Source organism: Homalodisca vitripennis, chromosome 5 (assembly GCF_021130785.1).
Source record: "Homalodisca vitripennis isolate AUS2020 chromosome 5, UT_GWSS_2.1, whole genome shotgun sequence".
Classification (NCBI taxonomy): domain Eukaryota; kingdom Metazoa; phylum Arthropoda; class Insecta; order Hemiptera; family Cicadellidae; genus Homalodisca; species Homalodisca vitripennis.
In genome coordinates this window covers 9,689,744-9,711,467 of record NC_060211.1, presented here as the reverse complement: position 1 = coordinate 9,711,467, position 21,724 = coordinate 9,689,744, and the positions used below count along the sequence as shown (strand labels likewise).

The 21,724-nt window shown below is 31.4% G+C and overlaps 2 protein-coding genes across 4 annotated transcripts in view; one reads left to right on the top strand and one right to left on the bottom strand.

The window, feature by feature from the left end:
- Nucleotides 1–428: 428 nt before the first annotated feature.
- On the top strand, nucleotides 429–11,768 carry LOC124361785 (cell cycle checkpoint control protein RAD9A). 2 transcript variants are annotated; one of them, XM_046815758.1, is made up of 7 exons: nucleotides 429–702; nucleotides 1,917–2,067; nucleotides 3,505–3,707; nucleotides 4,173–4,334; nucleotides 5,149–5,305; nucleotides 7,435–7,606; nucleotides 10,140–11,768. In XM_046815758.1, the coding sequence occupies exons 1-7, from the start codon at nucleotides 694–696 to the stop codon at nucleotides 10,621–10,623; spliced, it is 1,338 nt and encodes a 445-aa protein (XP_046671714.1). In that variant the 5' UTR covers nucleotides 429–693; the 3' UTR covers nucleotides 10,624–11,768. The 2 variants fall into 2 exon arrangements, with proteins under 2 accessions (XP_046671714.1, XP_046671715.1); XM_046815759.1 differs by lacking the exon at nucleotides 1,917–2,067 and having other exon boundaries at nucleotides 430–702.
- Nucleotides 11,769–15,471: 3,703 nt separating this feature from the next.
- LOC124361784 (ADAM 17-like protease) overlaps nucleotides 15,472–21,724 on the bottom strand; it is a 42,961-nt gene continuing 36,708 nt past the window's right edge. For both annotated transcript variants that reach the window (XM_046815756.1, XM_046815757.1), the window contains exons 12-13: nucleotides 20,617–20,732; nucleotides 15,472–19,317 (exon numbers count right to left, since the gene is read on the bottom strand). In XM_046815756.1, coding sequence (XP_046671712.1) covers nucleotides 19,000–19,317; nucleotides 20,617–20,732 — 434 coding nt within the window. In that variant the 3' untranslated portion in view covers nucleotides 15,472–18,999. The remainder of the gene's footprint in view (nucleotides 19,318–20,616; nucleotides 20,733–21,724) is intronic.

Genomic DNA, 21,724 nt, shown 5'->3' with positions numbered 1-21,724 from the left:
ACTAAACTGAATTATACACAACAGAAATCAACATACTACATACATGTAACCTTGGGAATAGGCACTTCAACCGAGGGCCCTTCCTTTCGGGATAGGAATGCCTGATGGGCCCCTGGCGAGAAGCTCTCCTAACACCCCACCATTCCCTATCTTCCCACCTATGTCTTAGATTCCCAAACTCCCATCTTTTGAGTGACTAACGAAACACTACAGTACACTACTGAAACATTCATGTATTACCATTAATATCTTCGATTATGTCTATTAGATATACATGTATATGGATTGACTAATACTGCTGAATACCTTATTAACATGACCAACCACAGAATAATAGTTATCGCACATCGAGGCTTCATGGATTCCCCAAAGCCTATTAGCCTTAACGCTAAACAAAAAGATAAAAAAAAAAAAAAAAAAAAAAAACATCAAAGTTGTAAATAGAAATGTATTTTGCCCGGGAAATTTTATAGGTTATGTTGTTATGTTTGTTTGGTTGTCTCACTTTTACGTAGATAATACTGTTGGAATAGGTGTAATTAAAATTATCTAGTCTTAAGAAATAGAATGTTTTTGTAGGATATGAAATGTACTGAATTTTTTGCAAATTTGTACCTAGCTCTGAGCTCTCCAATATTTATTTGTATGATATTTTATTGAGCTCTAGGATGAAATGTGTTATACCTAGCCATAATGTCAAAGGTAGGAATAGTTTATATTTTAGTCCTATGTTTTTAAATAAATTAAACGATCTTATGTTAGACATATTTCCAATATGTTGTTATTTACATACCAAGGGGCTTGAAATAGGTTCTGTAGGATTTTTTATTTAAATATTTGGATAATGTCTATTCTACATGTATTGTTATTTGAGACACTTGTCTGGAGTGAAAGTCCCCAAGTCCAAACAGTTTTGTAAAGGAATATTTTCTTTTTCAATAACTGATGAAAAAATCATAAATTACTACTAAAGTTAAGACAAGTCCTCTGTACTACTTAACCTCATAAAAAATTAAACTTAATTATATTAATAACTAAACATAATTCTAGTCAGTATATTTAACATTAGAATAATTGAAAATATATATGAAATAAACCTTAGCTTAACAAAATCATCAATAATTAATTTAACGATACAGATTTTACCACTATTATTACCAGACACACTTACTTTCCTATGCTCCAAGACCACCAGTCGTTATACTCTTGAGCCTCTAGCATCAAGACACTGACCCTAGCACCAAAGCGAGCATGCTTGTCAATGGCTCTTTAGTTTACTTAAAGAGCATCCAGAACCAACAGGCAGAAAAAAGTAGTTGTTTGTTTAGTTACAACTTGGCATGGTTATACAAATGTGATTTACTATGCAATAATCGTGTAAGTTTTCAATATTTACTTTCAACTGAAGCTTTTTTCCTTGTGTTAACAGGCAGACTTAAGTATGAGGAGCTTCTAAATAATCAATTTCTATCATCAGTTAAGTTAGGTTATAATTCAGTGATGGGTATACACAAATAACTGATTGTATAAATTGATACTATATGGTAGCCAGTTATTTTAACGAATTTATACAGTAATTAATAGTTGTATGCTGTATTCATTAAAAACATATAATTACACTGAACTAAAAACAATATCAAGGAACTAAAACCAAAATACTTCTGCACCTCTTTGTTTTTGTGACCCGTTTTCATTATATTGGATCATTTGGTTCATATTTTGGGTTTTCCAGCACCAATCCAACTTGTACCTATTTAACCCTAGAACTTATAGTGTAATACTACTAGAATATTACACCACCGTCAGGCAACACCACCATCAGGCAACACCACCGCAGTAACTATACAGCAAACAGTACGATGGCCCGAAACAGATGGTCTGGAAACAGTTTTGTTTAAATTGTTGACGTTTTCCAGGACAGTGTAGTGGTGCTCAAGACAAAAATCACGAGACATTCAATTAAAGGGAAAATTACTTTGTTGTTGCAATTAATTTGTATGTATACACACACCAATATTCATACCAATTATTCACCGTGTACATTTTCATCTGCATTGCTAATTAATGGTAAGGATTCTTTTGTATGTTACAACCTACCGTAATCTATTTTAAATATTTATTTACTTTTCTAGAATTGCTTTGTTCAAATTTAAAAAATGGAGATTTACGTTGGAATGTAAAATAAAATAAAATAAAAGAAGAATAGTAGGTGATATTTACTATGTGTAAAGGTTTTTTCGGGTAGGGTACGATAAGCAGACCCGGGTTTTTGTATCGAAATTGGCAAACAATATACTCAATCATAACCATCGATATAATCAATCGATACTAATTAGTTATTTTGAACAATTTACTTAAATAATCTATATTAACAGCTGTAAACACTTTCAAATAATACACATGTAAGGTACTAATATTTCAATTTTACATAAGTAACATTTGATTATTAAGAATGGCAGTCAATTTTAGAAAACTACACAACATTGCTTTGAAAGATGATAAGACATGTTTTTCGTGGCTTCAACATGTAGGATTCCTACCGAAAAAACCCATTATGTGAAATTTGTGGGAAAGAAACAAATGTAACTGTGAGAGGAGCAAATATGGTCGTCTTCAGTTTTCTTAATTTCGGTTATAATAATTTGTTTCATCACTGATAATATTAAATTTACATTTTAATTTAAAACATATGTTTGTTATTGCGGACTCCGTATACTTTTATATCGATTGATAGTCTAGGATTTGAGATGCGAATATTAGGTATCGATGATTACATTCTTCGATATGAAAAACCGGGTCCGCTTATCGTACCCTATCCGTTTTTTCTGTTTATGTAGGCTATATATATATATATAAAATTATATATATAAAATGGCATGAACTATTTATAATATTGTGTGTTAGTATAGTCAAACAACTTAACATATCAAAACATCCACCAATATAACACAAGGGGCACAAACAATATTGTAACAAAAAACTGACTTCCAAACAATATTCATCAGCAACAATATCTCTTGGACCAAAATTATGGAATGCACTGCCAAATAATTAAGATCACTGCCATTTGGTATTTTCAAAAGACAAATCGGCTTTTCCCTCTTGGAACACCCATTTTATGAAGTGGATGAGTTTTTGGGATTAATGATGAATTAAAAAATTATTGTTGATCTTAGGAAGTTCTTATATCTGTGTTGTAAAGGAGGGTTTAATTAATTTGTTTTAATTGATTTTTATGTATTTAATGTATTGCTTCTTTTAAAGGTTTGGAAGAACTGGAGGATTGCACTGCTTTTAACATTGAATTGTACAATAATGTGTTCTCAATGTGACAATGTATGGGAAATTGCCATGTAATCTTAACCAGTAATACATCAGTATCATAGTATTAATATCTCTTGAAGAAGAGAAATATTCTTCTAGTCTGGTTAATTTAAGTTTGCTCTTTCTATCCTATCGAGACTCTCATGTTAAAATCTTACTTTTATACTTGTTTGTTTACAGTTTTGGCAAAAGCATTTCACTCATTGGGAAGAATTGGAGATGATTTATTTATTGAACCTCAAAACGATCATTTAGCATTCAGAACTGTGAACATGGCAGAGTCAGCGTATGCCTCATTTTCTTTTTCTAAGTCATTTTTTTCTTCCTTCAATTTTACTGAAGATGATGACGAGGAGGCTCTTCGATGTAAAATTGCAATGAAGGTAACTTATTGGCTATTATCAACTATGAATTTATTGAACGACCTGGAAGTTTTTGAGAAAATAATGAAATTTTTATATAGTGATATCTTGATGGATATTCTTATAGAATATTAATATCCTATACTTTTAAAAAATTAGGCCTGTATTTGACTAACACTGTTGGGACGGGCTAGAAAAAGTTTAAAAGAAGTTGTACTCTTATACTACCCATAAACAGCTTATTCTTGTTTATTTAAGTTTTCTTAACTTACATATATTTTGTGCTCTATCTGTATGAGTAAAGTTTTCTGTTATGACTTCAGAAGATTTTATTTTTCAGACCTCTCCTCATACTCATAAGACATTTCAGCAGGTCATATAGAGTAAAATTGTTTACAAAACTAGAAAATCTAATTTTACTGTTAATACTGAATTTTTGACCATTGATATAGATATTTTTATCATATATTTCACTTTTTATTTCAGTCTCTGTTGGTAGTTTTCAAGTCACAACACGGCGAACGTATGGTTGAATGGTGCCAAATAAGACTTGATCCAAATGGGACAAAAGTAGTTTTTCAACTTCGTTATTCCTATGGCTGTACAAAGACACACTTTCTCCCCATTCTTGAGAGTGAAACATTACAGGTAATTATACTTTCATGTAAAATTCATTTAAAGAATTAAAAAATGTTACCCCCACATTTTTAATTGTACTGATAATAAAATATCCATAGTTTATTATTTGATTTTATCAAGAAATTTAACTGTGTTGTTCTATCATAATTGTTATTTGTTGAAATTATTTCTAATGTCACTGACATAATAATTTAGAATTTTCAAAGGTTTAATTATATGTTATAATAACAAATCATAAGAAAATATATTGGGCAATATTAAGACAATTCTTAAAGGTTTGTCTGAAAAGTCTGTTAAGATTTTCTGCAACAGTAATTTTATGTCAATAATAAACACAATGGATATTTAATATTAATAATTCATTCATAATTATTTTAGTATTTTTCTTTTGCATACATATTGTGACTAGATATTAAATAAGATCATCATACCATACAAAGAATAATATTTCATATTTTGAACAAAACTAATCAAGTTTGTCATTCTTAAATTGTTACAAAACTAATATATAAAACTTATTGCTATTGGGTACTATGAATAATTTAATGTCGCCATTTTATTCTTACAACAGTTTTACAGCTAATAGCTTGTAATAAATTTAAGAGTAATCAATTGTGATAATAAAATAAACTGTATTAATTACATTTGTAATAATTTTAATTAATCATACTATACTAATTATCTTGTTTAAGCTTTGTCCTCATTTTAAGTTTATTCACATTAATTTATAGTTCTGTAGCTAATTTTAACAAACTAGTATGCACTGTGATAATATTCAGCCTATGAGTGACTTGTTAATCAGCTGTTTTTGGCTTGCTTTTAGGCAAATTATTCCAAAGAAGACTGCCAGAATAGGTTGTCAGCATCTCCTAAGTTGCTCATGACTGCTGTTAAAAATTTCCGAGCTAACGAACCAGAAGTTACGTTATGCGTGATGCCACAAAAGGTACTTCTAAGAAACCACGTGGAGAACAATATAGGTAAATATGTGTAATTATTACAAACAATTGAGCTCTCAAATTATAATTAATAAGATTTTTGACATTCACCATTGATGTACATTTGGCAAAAATTACATTGAGCTCTACGAAATAAATAGATTTGATACTTTAAATTTAACAATTCAAACTTATAACAATAATACAATCTTTGGTTGAACTATAAATCTAATGACAGGGTTAATATGTTTCTGTAATATAGCAATTGGTTACTTAAATCTAAAAAATTCCTAAATAAAATTTTAATTCTTATAAAATAACAGAAAATAGTATTTTCTTTAAGTTGCATAAATGTAAATTAGATCCTATTCTGACATACTGCTAAATTTGAAAACATTTTTCATAGAATATTGTAATTTGGACTATTAAGGTGATGTGTTTGATTTTTGGAAAGGTTAATTATTTTAAATTTCATAGTTATGGTCTTTTGAAAGCAGAAGAAATGCAGATTTTAAAGTAGCCAGTTTTGTAAATTTTTAACCAAGCTTAAAGAAAAACAGTTGAGTATAAGGATATAATACAATAAACAAAATATAATAATTCGTTTATTTGTATAACTACAATATGAATTACAAATCAAGGAAATGTCATGTGTTTTGATGAAATGTGACTTAAGCAAATGATATTTTGTAAAAGTGTTTATTGTTATAACCAATTTTAATTTTAATTAAAAATTACTGTACAAAATTGGATTTAAATACAAGAAACATGTCACTTCAGTCATCAATCAAGTCGTTGTTCTGCGGAAGATGACCAGTATGTTTACTACATTGAATAATCAAAATATTTGTATGTAGATTTCTTAGAAATCTACCTATTACAATCACTCGCATTATGGAATTTCCTCAGAGATTGTTAGCTTATTCTCTGACGAAGAACCACAGAACTCAAAACTACCCCAACCCGAAAATTTATACCCATTAACTTCCTGTGCCAGTAATTATGGAACTAGTAGAACTATGCACTCAATGCAATTATTTTGAGTTATAGCGTCAAATTTACCATCAAGATGATGGGATGGCAATGGGTTCTCCACTGCCTCCTATTTTTGTGAATATATTTATGGAGGAAATAGAGCAAATTTAATAATAGCTTTGGCTTTAGCTCAGTTAAAACAAGCTTCCTTTTTTCTATATGTGTGTATTAAGAGATAGGGATGTCCTTAAGATTACAGTTTGTCGAAAGAAAACACATACAAGAAAATATTTAAGTTATCAATCAAACCATCAAAATCTGTCAAAGAAGCAGTGGCTTACTCATTATTTGATACAGCAAAGAGCTTATGCTCAGATAAAGATGGATTAAAAGAGAAATTTAAGAAAGTTTAATCAGTTATTAGACGTAATGGATACCCTCAATCAGTAATAAATAAGTGCAAATGAACCAGAAGAATAGTTCCTGAGTCAGTAAATCAAAATAGTGATAAATTTGCATTCTTGTCAATCCCTTATGTGACTATCAATTATCAGATAAAATTAGAAGAGCAGGTAGAAAGTTACTGGTAGTCAGTGTTACTGATTTTGGATTTTGTGTATCACTGAACGATGGCAAATGTCCAGAAAATCATGTTTCTTTCACAATCCTTTCATCATCAAAAACAAACTTCAAACAAAGCATCCTCTAATGATTCATGTACTTGTTTTCATAATACTTAGACATATGGATTTTGTTCCAGTTTTAGGAAAATGTGTTTGATGATTTATTACAGTGTTAAATAAAAACCAAATTTCTGTTAATATGAACCGCCAGCCTTTGACTTTCTCTTGATATTAATTTTTCCTTTTATACAAAGCTTTAGGCATTTGTTTTATTCTAGGAGGATATTTTGGATTATTTATTAAAGATTATGTTTTAAAAGATGGAAATTAAATCAATGCTAAGAGCTAAGCTACATCTTCTCTTTAAATGCAACATATCGTAACAATTTTGTAATTTTCATCCTGCATCATAGATCAGTAATGTTTGGTATTTACTGCAAAGAATGTCTTATATAAGTAAAATAAATTTTGTGTTTAAAAGAAATAGAAAATCTTTTATTTGATACTCCTTACAAGAAATTAATTCGTAGACTTGGTTACAATTTAAGTTTGTAAAATAACGTTTGTTGACAGAGTCAAAAAAAGCTCTGAAGACTGAAATCGGGATGTACCCAACCGAGTTTGAGGGTTACAACATAGGAGCCCCTACCTCTGTCACTTTCTGCCTGAAAGAGTTGAGAGCAGTTCTATTTTTTGCGGAATACACTGGTCTTTCCATTCATTTTTATTTCAGCACTGCAGGGAGGTAAGTATAACGAGTAGATAGTCTTACAATATTATTGTAACCAGTAATAAAACATTTTACAGTTTGAAAATTAATATAAACTTATGGTCAGGTTTTGGTAAAATTTTGAAAAAAAAAAACATACATTTTTATTTTAGAGATACAGTGGGTTTAGTGTGACTTTTATTCAATATGGTAGTACACATGCTATCTATAGTCAATATCTTGCCAGGCTTGTAACACTAAGATGTACTCGTTCAGTTAATGTATTCTAGCCCTGAGTTCTGTTAGACGCGGTTAAAGGAAGTATATTTAATTTAATGAATCACAAAAAAAATCTTGAGATCTACATCAATTAATGTGAAGCTCATACAATTTACACTCCTCAACGTATGAGGCTGTTATCAAACTTTAGGCAAAAGATAACGATGAAGCAATATTGTCTTCCTTCTAACGATGAATCAGTATTGTCCTGCATGTAACGGTGAAGCAGTATCGCCTTGCATCTAACGGTGAAGCAGTATCGCCTTGCATCTAACGGTGAAGCAGTATCGCCTTGCATCTAACGGTGAAGCAGTATCGCCTTGCACCTAACGGTGAAGCAGTATCGCCTTGCACCTAACGGTGAAGCAGTATCGCCTTGCATCTAACGGTGAAGCAGTATCGCCTTGCACCTAACTAACGGTGAAGCAGTATCGCCTTGCATCTAACGGTGAAGCAGTACACCTTGCACCTAATGGTGAAGCAGTATCCCCTTGCACCTAACGGTGAAGCAGTATCGTCTTCCACCTAACTAACGGTGAAGCAGTATCGCCTTGCAACCTAACAGTGAAGCAGTATCGCCTTGCATCTAACAATGAATCAGTATCGCCTTGCATGTAAACTGGTGAAGCAGTATCACCTTGCATCTAACGGTGAAGCAGTATCGCCTTGCATCTAACGGTGAAGTAGTACCGTCTTGCACCTAACGGTGAAGCAGTATCACCTTGCACCTAACGGTGAAGCAGTATCGCCTTGCATCTAACGGTGAAGCAGTATCGCCTTGCATCTAACGGTGAAGCAGTATCTTGCACCTAATGGTGAAGCAGTATCCCCTTGCATCTAATGGTGAAGCAGTATCGCCTTGCACCTAACGGTGAAGCAGTACGTCTTGCACCTAACTAACGGTGAAGCAGTATCGTCTTGCACCTAACAGTGAAGCAGTATCGCCTTGCATCTAACGGTGAAGCAGTATCGCCTTGCATCTAACGGTGAAGCAGTATCACCTTGCATCTAACGGTGAAGCAGTACAGTCTTGCATCTAACGGTGAAGCAGTATCGTCCTTGCACCTAACGGTGAAGCAGTATCGCCTTGCATCTAACTAACGGTAAAGCAGTATCGCCTTCCACCTAACTGCTTGCAACTAGCGATGAAGCATATTCTTTTACACTTCTTGTATTTAACGATGAAGCAACATTGTCTTGCAACTAACGATGAAGCAATATTGTCTTGCATCTCCGTTTTCTATTAGCTGTACCAGTAGTGGCCGAACTGAATAAGTGTAATGTAATATACAGTATCCAGTTCTAATCTCTTTTAGTTGAAGTCACTTAATTTTCATACTAAAATGGATGTCACATTTAACCCTCTCAATATTCATCATATTTTGTAAAATGCATACCCGTTTTGTGAGGTTTTGCAGATTGCCCTTGTAAAATTTATCATAAATCTAAATAATAATGTAAATATAAAGTGTTACATACCACATTTTTTTTTGTAAAGAACTGTCCTTTCAGACAATGTAACTATGAAGTTAGAAAAACCAATTTCTTAGATTAGAAATTTTAAAAAGTTTTAACAAAAATCAAAATAAAATCAAAATTTGCAATAAAGTATGCACATGTATTTAAAATATTTACATATATTCAAAATTCAGAATAGCCATGTTGTAGAAAATTTTGTACTGAAGACAGAAATGTATAATGTTGAACTGTTTATATTAATTCATGTTTATATATATATGGATAAGTGCGCATTTGAATTTTTTTCCTACTTGCCGTAGTTGTATATAACACATTGATATAACAATGTTCTTACTTTTTATATCATACTAACTATAGTAGCAATAGAACATTCAGAATAACCTACTTGTAGCAAATTTTGCCATGAACATAGAAATATGCATTTCTGTAAGTTTTTTTAGCAATTCATAATATTTATGTAAATAAAGAAAAGTCAAAATAATGACTTTTGTGAAAAACATACAATTATTTACATGCTATAATATCATATGCAACAATAAGTAAATACATAAAAATGAACTGAAACGAAAACAAGGACAAAATAGACTGTAAACAGTGAAATTAAATGTTTGTATCTGAGCAACAACAAACAACGCAAACGCACTTCACTGGAAACAACAGCTGATGTAAAATGATGTAGACTATAATTTTTAGTACACGAAAATTTTTGATGATGACAACGTTTAGTGAAAGTCAGAGTTGTCAAAAATATTGTTGGTGGACACTTGGAGGGTTAAAGATTGAACTTTAATGTTATATATTCCTGTTTCAGACCAGTAGTTTTTGTTGTCAAGAATGATACTGTATACGAAGCCAACTACGTAGTGTCAACATTGAGCGAGTCTGGCACATCGCAGTCGCTTTCGCAGTCTTCAGAGAGTTCCGTGGCAACAAACTCTAGAGCGAATATTGCTGTCAACACGAGGAAACGGCCGCATCAAGAGACCGAGGAGATGGAGCAATATGGCGATCCTAACTCCCAGACAAAACGATTCGACAGATCGGTACACTCACCAACGCCGCTCGCTGTGGCTAATAGCATGTGTCATGCCGGTGTATCAGGTGTGGACTTGATGAACCACAGTGCTGCATCTTCTAGTGTGCCCATGGACGTGACCACAGACTCCAACGTGACACAGCCTATCATCAGGTCCGTGTTTGGGCGATGTTTCAACACCACATTTAAGAAACAGTCTTTACCGGGTTTTAATAAAGTTTTGGCGTACGATTCAGATGGAATGGAAGATTCTGATTAATTAACAAAGCTAATCGGTCAGCTTGAATAAGTAATCTTATTACAAAAACAAAAAAAATGCAACTAATATGAGTAGTACTTAAAGTATTCTTTGTTGATTGGTTATAACCGAGGCAACTATTGACGAACAAATTCTAACCTTGTGAATTTAATATCGTTGATAAATTAAAACGTGCCGAGTGGTGGTTTCAGTAACATTTTTATTGTAAGTACGTAAAAAATTGTATTTAAAACAAACTATTGAGACATATTGTGTTTTCTCCAATTACGCATATCTAAAAATTGCGAACTTTTCCAAATATTAAGAAAATTGCTTGATTTTATCAGTTTCAATTTCATAAACAATACTAGTAACTTATTAATAGACATTTTATTATTTATGAAATTAAGTTAGTTGATCTGTTTTCTAAACGTAACCAAGAAATAAAATTTTGAAACTGATAAATTAAATTAGTTTTAAATTTTTTGAAGTGTTGGCACGTTGTAGATAAATGCCATTAGAGTTTAATCAGAAAAATCTAGGTTTTTGGTGTGTAATATTTCTTCTTTATTTAATTGACATTTGATACATTCAAATGAGTCATTATAAAAACAAACTGATCATGAATTGTAATTTTTTTCAGGTACATAATTTTATTTCTCAGATTGAGAACAAAGAAAACGTATTTGACAGTTTGAAAAGTTTTGAAACAGTGGTTATATTTTTGGCATGGTACAATATCATACATCAATCACAAAGTGGAACTACTAATAAACCATTATAAATGCTATACAAACAATTATAAATTGGTTGTTTTAGATGAGTTTTGTTTCTTTTTCAAAAGTAAAATGGTTAAGATAAAATAATTAATAATTTTTGAGAATATGTATGGTTTCAAAAATTGTACAAATAACACAAAATTTTCCATTTTGATCTTCATGAATGAAACTTGCGACCAGTGGAACTGTGCATTTCTACATCCATTTATACTGGGTACTTTAAGATAAACTATATCACGTTTACTTATATTTGAGTGATTTTAAGCTGTTAAATAGTCGTGTTTTTTACCATAGCAATACATAATTTATTTTATACAAATATTGTGTACAAAATTTTCAATTGTGAAACTGTGATAAAACTATTTATAAATAAAACAACAAAATACAGTTGTTAAAAATTATTTTCCTTGATATATATGTCCAATACAATTTAGAAATGATAGCTTATTTACAAGTGTAAAATTATATCCTTGGTAGAAAAATAAGGGAGGAGGGACTTAGCTCTATAAAAACGCCCATTAAAATTACTTGCCACTCAACTTTTCCTATCAAAATAAAACAAAATTGTAAAAGGAACAAATGTAGATAGTTACCAGGTTGGCCTCAAGTCATGAAAAAAAAATTGATAAGGAAGATCTTTGTCTGGTAAACATATCTATATGGCCTTTTTAAATAAAGTTGTAATTCTGACTTAAGAACCGGCTGTACTGGTGGTCCTTAGTGTTTGTTTAATATCAAACGCTTTCATGACCATTTTCAGTTGTAGAAATATGAGAAATGTCTCATCTTAAAGATATGATTATTTCACATCCAAACACTGGTTTTGTCAATACATATTTTTAATGGTTTTCAGAATTTGTTTGAAGTTTAACATTGTTCTTGAGGTATACCTCAAGGCAGTTTAACTACAGCTGGCTATTTTAAAGAACCATCTTGGTAGAGAGGATCTCCTATAAGTCATTGTTGAAAATGAGAATAATCAGGATTACAGAAATTTTCCATCATTAGATTGTATAACAGTAACAGAAACATAACGTTTAGAGAATTTATATGTCCTAGAGTTGCTGTGTTAGTGAGTCATGTCGTAATGATTACAAGGGTTTCACGCCTGTAGAAGAGGGCATGTACCATTCTCAAAATGTTATATTTCGGTTGTTGTTAATCAGCAATGGACTTTAAACAGAGAATAATTAGTCACTTGTATATCAGAGACAAGTTTATACAGTTTTAATGCACTCTTTGTACACAAGAGAATTATTAATTCAATACAAAATTCTAATATAACTTCCTGATTTGTTTAAGAACATGTAACAGCTCAGTGTAAAACCTTGGATTTTGGAAATAAGCGCAAGCTAAATCTCTAGAGCAAGGAACATTTTAACTTGAGAACATAAGTTCACTATAGAACTAAATTACATTTAAAAGTATTCAATTCAGTTTATTTACAATAAAAATTCAATTTATTTTCTTTAGACATGATTAAAATAAGCTTATTAGCTTTTAGCCCAATAAGAATTATATACAATATCCAAATGCTTTTAATTGACACATTACAATTGTTTTTCATATCCTCAATTTTATCTAAAATATGGACAAACAATTTTCTAAAGCTTTATCTGAAATGCAAAATTGAATCAAACTCTACAACAATTCAACATAAATGATGGTAAAAATTGTATCATTTTAATGGCTTTTTATACAGTTATTTATTCTTCTGGTAGCAGGATAGAATATAAGTAACACACTCTCTAAAAACAATCTTTATTATATAAAACAACAATGGAACGTAAGTTATCTACATATTGTGCAACTAACAGAGACTGTCCAACACTACCTTAGGACTAGCACACACAATGGATATACTGTAAGGTAACTTGGTAACACTTGTGTAAGGGATTGACTTTCATACTGACACCAATCAATGAAAATGAAATGATTGAATTGATTTGATGGTCAATTTATTTTGAAGGACCTGCCTTTGAAAACACATACTACCATTGATTGTTTTTATTCTTATTAATTCTCTATGTGATTTGTAGTGAATATATTATGCTGTATCAATTGGAAATAAACAAATTGCATGTAAATAGCCCTCTTGAGACTACAGTCAAGTCAAAGGGTAAAGAGAGAAAGTCATCTCTAACACTTGATCTGGGCTTAATAAGGAATGTGATTTCTGAGCCATCCGCACCAGCTGGGTAAGTGGTTGCTTGCACATACAGTTGGAGGAATTTAGCTGTGCTCGTAGGGCCCAAATACTACCCTTTCAACAAATAAAAGCTATCTGTGTGGCGGGTCGCGTTTACGTGCTAGCCGCTGAGATGAAGGCGCAACAATCTCTTAAACGACTTTAAACTCACGATTTCGATTTGCAGATTAGTATTTACAAATACGTTATTTTCAAAAACACGTTAATCAACACTACAACAACTGAAAAACAAGGATAAGTCCTATTATTCTATTATTTGGTATTCTCTTATTATTTAATTCCACCACAATCAGCACTGTCACAAAAAAAGACTGATTTTAGTGAGTGTGATGAGTTATTTGGGCCAATACGATTCCTGAAAGGAGAGTTTTACCCATGAGTCACAGGAAATGTTTTCGGGACGCAACGCATAATGCTACCCCGCCACCCCTCCCGCCTATCACCACACACTCAAGGTCACACGCGCGCAGCTAAAGTCCTCGAACTGTAATGGGAGTACCCATAGTGCATAGCAATAATTGGCCGTTTGCCTTACCGTAAGGCAGTATTTATAATTTGTCCTTGGAGCTCGTATGGCCAGCTCTACTGGCCGCCGCCATTTTGTTGGAAGCACGAATTAATTTTTGCCATAATGTTATCTCAACTCGTTTGTCCAGCTGTAATGGCCAAGATATACGTCCATAGCTCGTAAGGCCAGCACCACTGGCCACTAAACATAGCAGTTATTTCCTAATATTCTCTTTGATTTATAATGAATGCTGAGTGCTGAAACCTATCGAGCAGCTTTATTTTAAAGTAATTTTTAGGTAAAGTAGTAAATTTTAAATTAGCCTGTAATTCTTCTCTAAACATTGACTGTGCAAATAAGACGAATGACGTGTAGTGGGCCTATACACTTATGATAGAAAATTTTACTAGAAGATGTGTGCTAACTATTTTTGACTATACATAGGAGTGTATTTTTAAAAGTTTTATCCTGTAAAAAAATGTAAAGACCGAGAACAATATAAAATAGTTCATGCTAACATAAATAGTTCAATATAACATAACTGTAAATGCTTACTTTACAATATTTTATTTACATATCTTTGATGACAATATACGTTTAAGAGTTAAATTTCTCAAATGTATGTTTGAATTATAATCTTTGTATTATAAAGACTCCTTAAAAAGATTTTAAATTATTTTCAATTTCTTCTTTAAGCATTTTAAATTACTATGCAAATAACGAGAAGGAAATTTAACAATAATTCTAATCTGAGGAGGCAAACAACAAATATGGCCGCCGAGCTGACAATGAAAGTAGCGCGGCCGTCTGTACTGGCCATACGAGTTGTGAGGACAAACTACGGCAAAACTAACGTGAGCTGTCTGCAACCTTGGTGTGGCCAGTGCCAGTTTAAGAAAGGTGTTTTCATAGTGTCTATGAACCTACCATATTGTATTGGTGTTTGGTAAAGCTTGATAATAAATATTAATAAATAATATCTTTATATAGTGCATTGAAATTACTGAGTTTTAATTTTGTCTAAACATAAATTATTGATATGACATTAATATTTTCATTACTCAAAGTATTATTTCATTGCATGAAGTATGTGTATAGATTTAATATTTTGATCACAAACAACATGTGTTCCTTTCTTTACTGGTATTTATTTTTACCTTTAATCAATCTTGCTACAATGGTTCACTAAAAAATTGATGTGCTATTTGTACTCTATAAAACTCTATAAAAACTGTATATATTGAAAGGAAATTGAATAAAATTGTATTTACACAGTAGCTTAGCTTAAGTACACATCAGCACAGCCCTTACACTATAGACGGTTACAATCCAAAGTGAAAACCTGAAATGCGGTGATCAATAATTTACAGTAATTACAATTTCACTTATAATATGTTAAAAGTTTATTTACAGAAATCAGTTAAAATAAAATATATCAATAACCAACAAACAATAGATACATAATTTGCATAGTACATTATGTCACTAATATCCACAATATACATATTTTCCCTTAGCTTATTACCATATTTGATCATTACACTAAATTTGATACACATTATTAAAATTCACAAGGGCTTAACTTTTTATAAATGCTTATGGACTCAAGATGTGCCACTATAACACATGTGTGCCAAATGAATACTATTAGTTAAGAGTGATAACCTATCTTAGTTAAAACCCAGAGTTAGTCTCTGATTCTGTATGGTGGAATATGTTCACATCATGTTTGCGCTACCGTATTGTTTATAAAGTAATACCCCCCCCCCTCCCACCAATAGGGCTGATCCAAAACTGAATTTCAGAGGAAACCACTTTGGTTTTAGTTTACCACTAACTTTACTGTAACAGGTGAGTTTGCATTTTGATGCAACAAAAAATAAAATGTTTAGAAAATATGTACTCGTACTCAGGTTTCATTAAATCGTTGAATTTTATTTCAAATTGCTTTTATTTTTATACGGTTACAATACGAGAGTGATGTTTATTTATTTTTTAATCTATGTCCCCCTCCCCACTACAGTTGATGAAAATATTGTTTTAAAGTCGTGCCACAGTGGATAAGATTTATTTATTTTCAATATACACAAAATTTTGATGTTCACTTTAATAATTCAGTTAAAATTAGTATTAGTGGTGTAATCTCCAGAAGTACTTAGTACAATTAGGAAGTACCAGGTACCTGGAGATGAATTCTCTGAATTTGAAATGTACATAGTACGAATAAAAACAATAAAAGCGTGAAACAGTACTTCTTAATTGAAATTAGGAGTTAAATCTGCAGAATATTTGTTAAAATTATTTATAAAATATATAGTACTTTACAAGTTGCATTTAAAACTTCAAAAGACTCTGCAATTAAAGTTGAATATTCTATGTATAAAAATTGTATTTTGCTGGTGTGTATAAGTATTCAGCCGGGTCTTCTTGGGAACCGTGCGCAACACATTTTTTTCAAACATAATGTGACTAACACTGGGTTGAATAGGTTAAATAGAGGTTTACATATTATAAATATTCATTAAAGTGTCTTATTGCAGAAAATAAAATAAAAGAAATACTCATACACAATTCAAAAAATATGTTTCTGCCTACTTTAGCCTTGAATCTATTATAGATATATAAAAACAATCAAGGATTGATTGAATATTTTGTTATGTCCTAACAATAAAATATTATTTTTATGTTGAATAGATTATATGAATATATTTATTCCAATGCCTTTGTCCACTAACTGATAGGTGCTTGATTATAAATCATCACTTATTTCAGTGTATTTTAATTACAAATTAACAAACTATGCAAAAATTAAGTACATAACTTTGCTGAAAAAAGGTGAAATAACTTACAAAGTGAATAAATTTCGGAGTTGAGTCTTCAAAATGGATGACAATGTATTCGATATGCAACATGCATAGAAAATATTATATTATATTATATTATATTGTTAAATAATACTGAATGGCATATTTTCACTGCAATTATAAATACTGATTTGTTTTAAAATTAGTGCAAAATTGAGTACCAATATTCTATACAGAATATAAATGTAAATTCTCAGCAGGTGATTCCATTTTGTTGCTTTTTGGTCGTCTCATTTATAATGTACTGCAAGGTTAGTCAAAATAAGTAGGCCTATATACTTTCAAGACAGACGAGGAGTACTATTTAATATTTGAAAAGCATATCTAGCAATTTTCCAGTTATTACAAAGAATCACACGCAACTAGGGGAAGAAGATATGATAGTTATATGATGTTTATCATAAAAATTTAAAAAATGGACATGAAATATAAAAAAATGTTTCTATACTGTTTTTTTTTTTTTAACTTTTATTACTTATTGTATAAAACAACAATATTTTTACAACAAAACAAATGTATGTTACTTATTTTGATCCCTCCGATAACTAAAACCAAATTAATAAAATCACAAACCCTGTATCCCCTGCGGTGGAATACAATAGTCCCTTCCAAGGGACGATCCAGTACGTATAGATAGACTTAAAATTTTAGAATAAATCACAGAATATCTAGTTAAATTTATATTCCACTGAAAGGGTTACAAAAATGTTTTTTGTGTAAGTGATTGATAATTATTTACTAATCTATAAACATTCTAATTTGTTTGTTAAAATAAAATACGTTTTTAAATAAAACAAATGTGTATATGTTTGTGCTAAAGCTCGTTTTAAAAGCCGTAACACGATACATCATACAAAATACATAAAACAAAATTTTAAGTTAAGCGATGCCTGAAACAAAGGACAGACACAAGGCCTAGGACAATAAACACACATCTGTAAACCCTTTGCTCATTATTCTACAAAAACAAAAAGCAACAAACAATGGAAACACCACTGTTACATTAAAATTTCATGTTGTGCAATTCTTTACTTGTATAATATGAATATTTTTTGTGAACTTTACCTCAGTAAGAAAAATTATTAACAAAAAATACTTAAACTACCCATCACAAAAAATGTACATTTATATTTATTTGAAAAACTATATATAAGTTGCCATTGTTTCTGGCAGTGACTAAAAATTACATAATTTAGCTATTCTAAATGTGCAATGAGAGTACAAATTTAAACAGGAATTTGAACTTAAATGATACAATATACCCATTTATTCATAAAGATACGAGAATGTTGTGTTATGCTTGTTAACACATACAATAATTTAGTTACCAATACATAATAGAACAAATAATATTCATAAGAACTTTGCTGATAAATTTATCGTTTTATATCTAAGTAGGGACTCTTTCCAAAATTTTTTTTAAGTTAATATGAATTTAAAAGGAAGCCAATTGCTTTGCCATGTATCATTTCTCAAGAAGTTAATTGAGTATGCAATATTCCAAAGCGTTGTGAACCAGAAATCTTTTATGTTTAATACGTTTGTTTGTGAATACGTAAGGAAATTATGGAACAAACGTAATTGATAACACTTCTTTATTTAAAGAATGATCCATAACGGATTTTAAGACAAAAATTAGCTACACATCTTATTTTAATAACACTTTGAAAGATAACACTAAAAGTTAAGGTTGTTGATCATGAGAAAAAATTGACACAACAATCTACGATCTACTGTTTTGTCTCAATCGCCAGTTCTATTACCTAGGAAAATTTAAGTAAATGCGATGTCATTAGAATATATAATCTAAACCTTTAATCTCAAAAACTTTAAAATTACTGATAAATATTCCTGTTTAAACTTCAACTCCCTTTACACGTTAACCTCACAAAGCAGTTTCATGAGATATAAATAAAACCGAAAAATGTGTCTTTTAGGAATGTACGGAAGAATACATTCGAAATTAAGTTAAGAACAACCAATTTGGTTGTGTTTGCCTTTCTGCCCCTAAATGTTAATGTTGCCAACCTGGTACAATCAGGTGGACGTTGAGTACTGTGGTGTGACCCTGTTCTTCTTGTTGACCTTAGTATGTATAACAGTCCGCCGCGAGTCAGTGGGGTGCATGAACGCATCTGTCTTGCTCCACTTGCGCCACTTCTCCTCACGGTGCAGTCTCCGGCGGTCAAAGTAACTCACGACGCAACTCGCTGGTATCCAGATCAGCGCGGTGACCAAGATAACTGTCCCTACGATATTGTCTCTCAAGAACAGCAACACCTTGTTGATGTTTATATCCTCGATGATGTCCCAGAACCGTTCCACCACATCCTGTATGGTCTTCTCGCACATACCCTGTTGACAGCAAAGTTGTTTATTAATAGATTTATGCATTCCAAGTTCTCTCTTCTTGGTTTAGTTGCAAGCATGTATATAACATGATGTGTTGTTTTATTTATTCTTTTTGTTTCATATATTCATTAGGTATGTGGTTTGTACAAATAATACTATATAAATATCTATTCTTATATGGCTTTGCTGTTGAAACAATAAAAGAAAATTATAAATTTCAAATGTTTACCCTATGTTTGCAATGAAATTTAAAATCAATTGAAGTCTACGGACCTATTAGAAGAAATCTGAATTTTAAATCTTCCCATTACAGAAATTCCTGTGAGGTAAAGATGAAAGGAAATGTTGTAATCAAAGTTTTTGTCCTTCATCGCAAACTACCATATTTTGTAAAACTGGGGATAAGTGTAAGAATGTTAACAGAAGCTCAGACTACAGTTACACTACATTCATTACTTTCTACTGCCTGTTATTAATCCAAAACTAGTTGTTACAGCAACCGAACGTTATCTGTGCTGTACACTGGTGCATGTAACAGCTATTCCCGTGTAGGGAGAATGAAGTGCAATTCTTGAGATCTGCACACAAGCTCTGTTCCTATATCCAATTGTTACATCTTGTTACATTGTGTACAGCTGTTAGACACCTTTAATTAAAATTTTGTCTTTGTAAAATTATAATTTTTTACTGTTTTCAATGAATTTTAAAATTTTACGTTTTGTTTTCTTGTACACATTTATTTGTAAAAAATATAAAAGTCATTACAAAAATAATGTTTTATTTTATAACTTCTCATAATATTTCCAGGAATCTTGATTGAAATAAAACGATAAGCAAATTAACACAACAGTTTTTCATGGTTATTGCATGCTGAGCATTGGGGAGAAATAAGGAACGTAAATAAGAAATCTAGCACTGTAAGAGTTAAAAGATTTAGTGTCACTTTCAAATGTATATAATACAATGATCTTCTTGTACTTTGTTATTTTTTTATTTATTTATATGAAAATTTAATCTACTGTCTGAATAGCCCTCATATTATGATATACACAGTCAAAAAATTTATTAATAATATTAACCCAGAGGAAGTCATTGTAAGTCACAATTTTAGAAACTTTTAACTGCAACAAACTTTAAAAAAGTTTATGATATTGAGAAAACTGCATTATATAAGTAGAATGAGTGAGTTTTAGTCCTCATAACATCAAAATATTTGTCAAATGCTCTGTGACAAATTTCCATTACAAAGTCGATTGACGATTTTCGCTCTCTTTTCCAAAGAGATGTGCACAATAAACTTGCCTTGTTGCAGAATCCTTGGATGCAAGGAGTTCCGTCGGGCAGTATATCAGGAGGGTCAACCGGAAAACACGTGTCATTCAAATTCATTCTGCAACACCTCTTACAGGCATCTCCAACTGAAAAAATGAATAAAAACTTACTTGCTTTAGCAAATGTAAAATGTAATGTATTAACTACATTTTATTTATTTTCTGTTCGTCTAGAATCTGTTAGTCATTTATACACTATAAGCATGATCTTTATTATACTAAAACATGATGCAAATCACATAATATTTGAACAAATAATAGTAATTATTTATCATAATTATTATATGATGTGAGCAATCCTAAGATTTGATTTAAATATTAAAGCTACCACAATTACAACACAACTATAAATAATGTTATTTACAAAATGTTTTATAAACAAATCATAAAAAAACAAAGATAAAAGTAGTCAACAAATGCCTTTCGCCCAGCCAGTTTCACAATTATTTTCAAGACTAAATCTGAAAAACCACATTTGCCTCAACCCCCTTCAAACTTTATTAAAAGTTATTGCATGCCCTGTGTCTCGAAGTACGGATTGCCGATAATAGAGATTGAATACTCACTGATATCACACATGCAGTTCTGCATGCCCTGAGTTTCGCAGTAAGGAACACATTTGCTGATGTTAAAGACTGAATACTCACTGATATCATACATGCAGCTCTGCATGCCTTGAGTCTCGCAGTAGGGAACACATTTGCCGATGTTAGAGATTGAATACTCACTGATATCACACATGCAGCTCTGCATGCCCTGAGTCTCGCAGTACGGAACACACTTGCCGATGTTAGAGATTGAATACTTACTGACATCACACATGCAGCTCTGCATGCCCTGAGTCTCGCAGTACAGAACACACTTGCCGATGTTAGAGATTGAATACTCACTGACATCACACATGCAGCTCTGCATGCCCTGAGTCTTGCAGTAGGGAACACACTTGCCAATACTAGAGATTGAATACTCTCTGACATCACACATGCAGCTCTGCATGCCCTGAGTCTCGCAGTACAGAACACACTTTTCCGATGTTAGAGATTGAATACTCACTGACATCACACATGCAGCTCTGCATG

Coding starts and splice junctions, on each gene's coding strand:
- LOC124361785 (XM_046815758.1), top strand. Junction 3,708..4,172: donor GATGTAAAATTGCAATGAAG/GTAACTTATTGG, acceptor TTTTTATTTCAG/TCTCTGTTGGTAGTTTTCAA. Junction 4,335..5,148: donor TTGAGAGTGAAACATTACAG/GTAATTATACTT, acceptor GCTTGCTTTTAG/GCAAATTATTCCAAAGAAGA.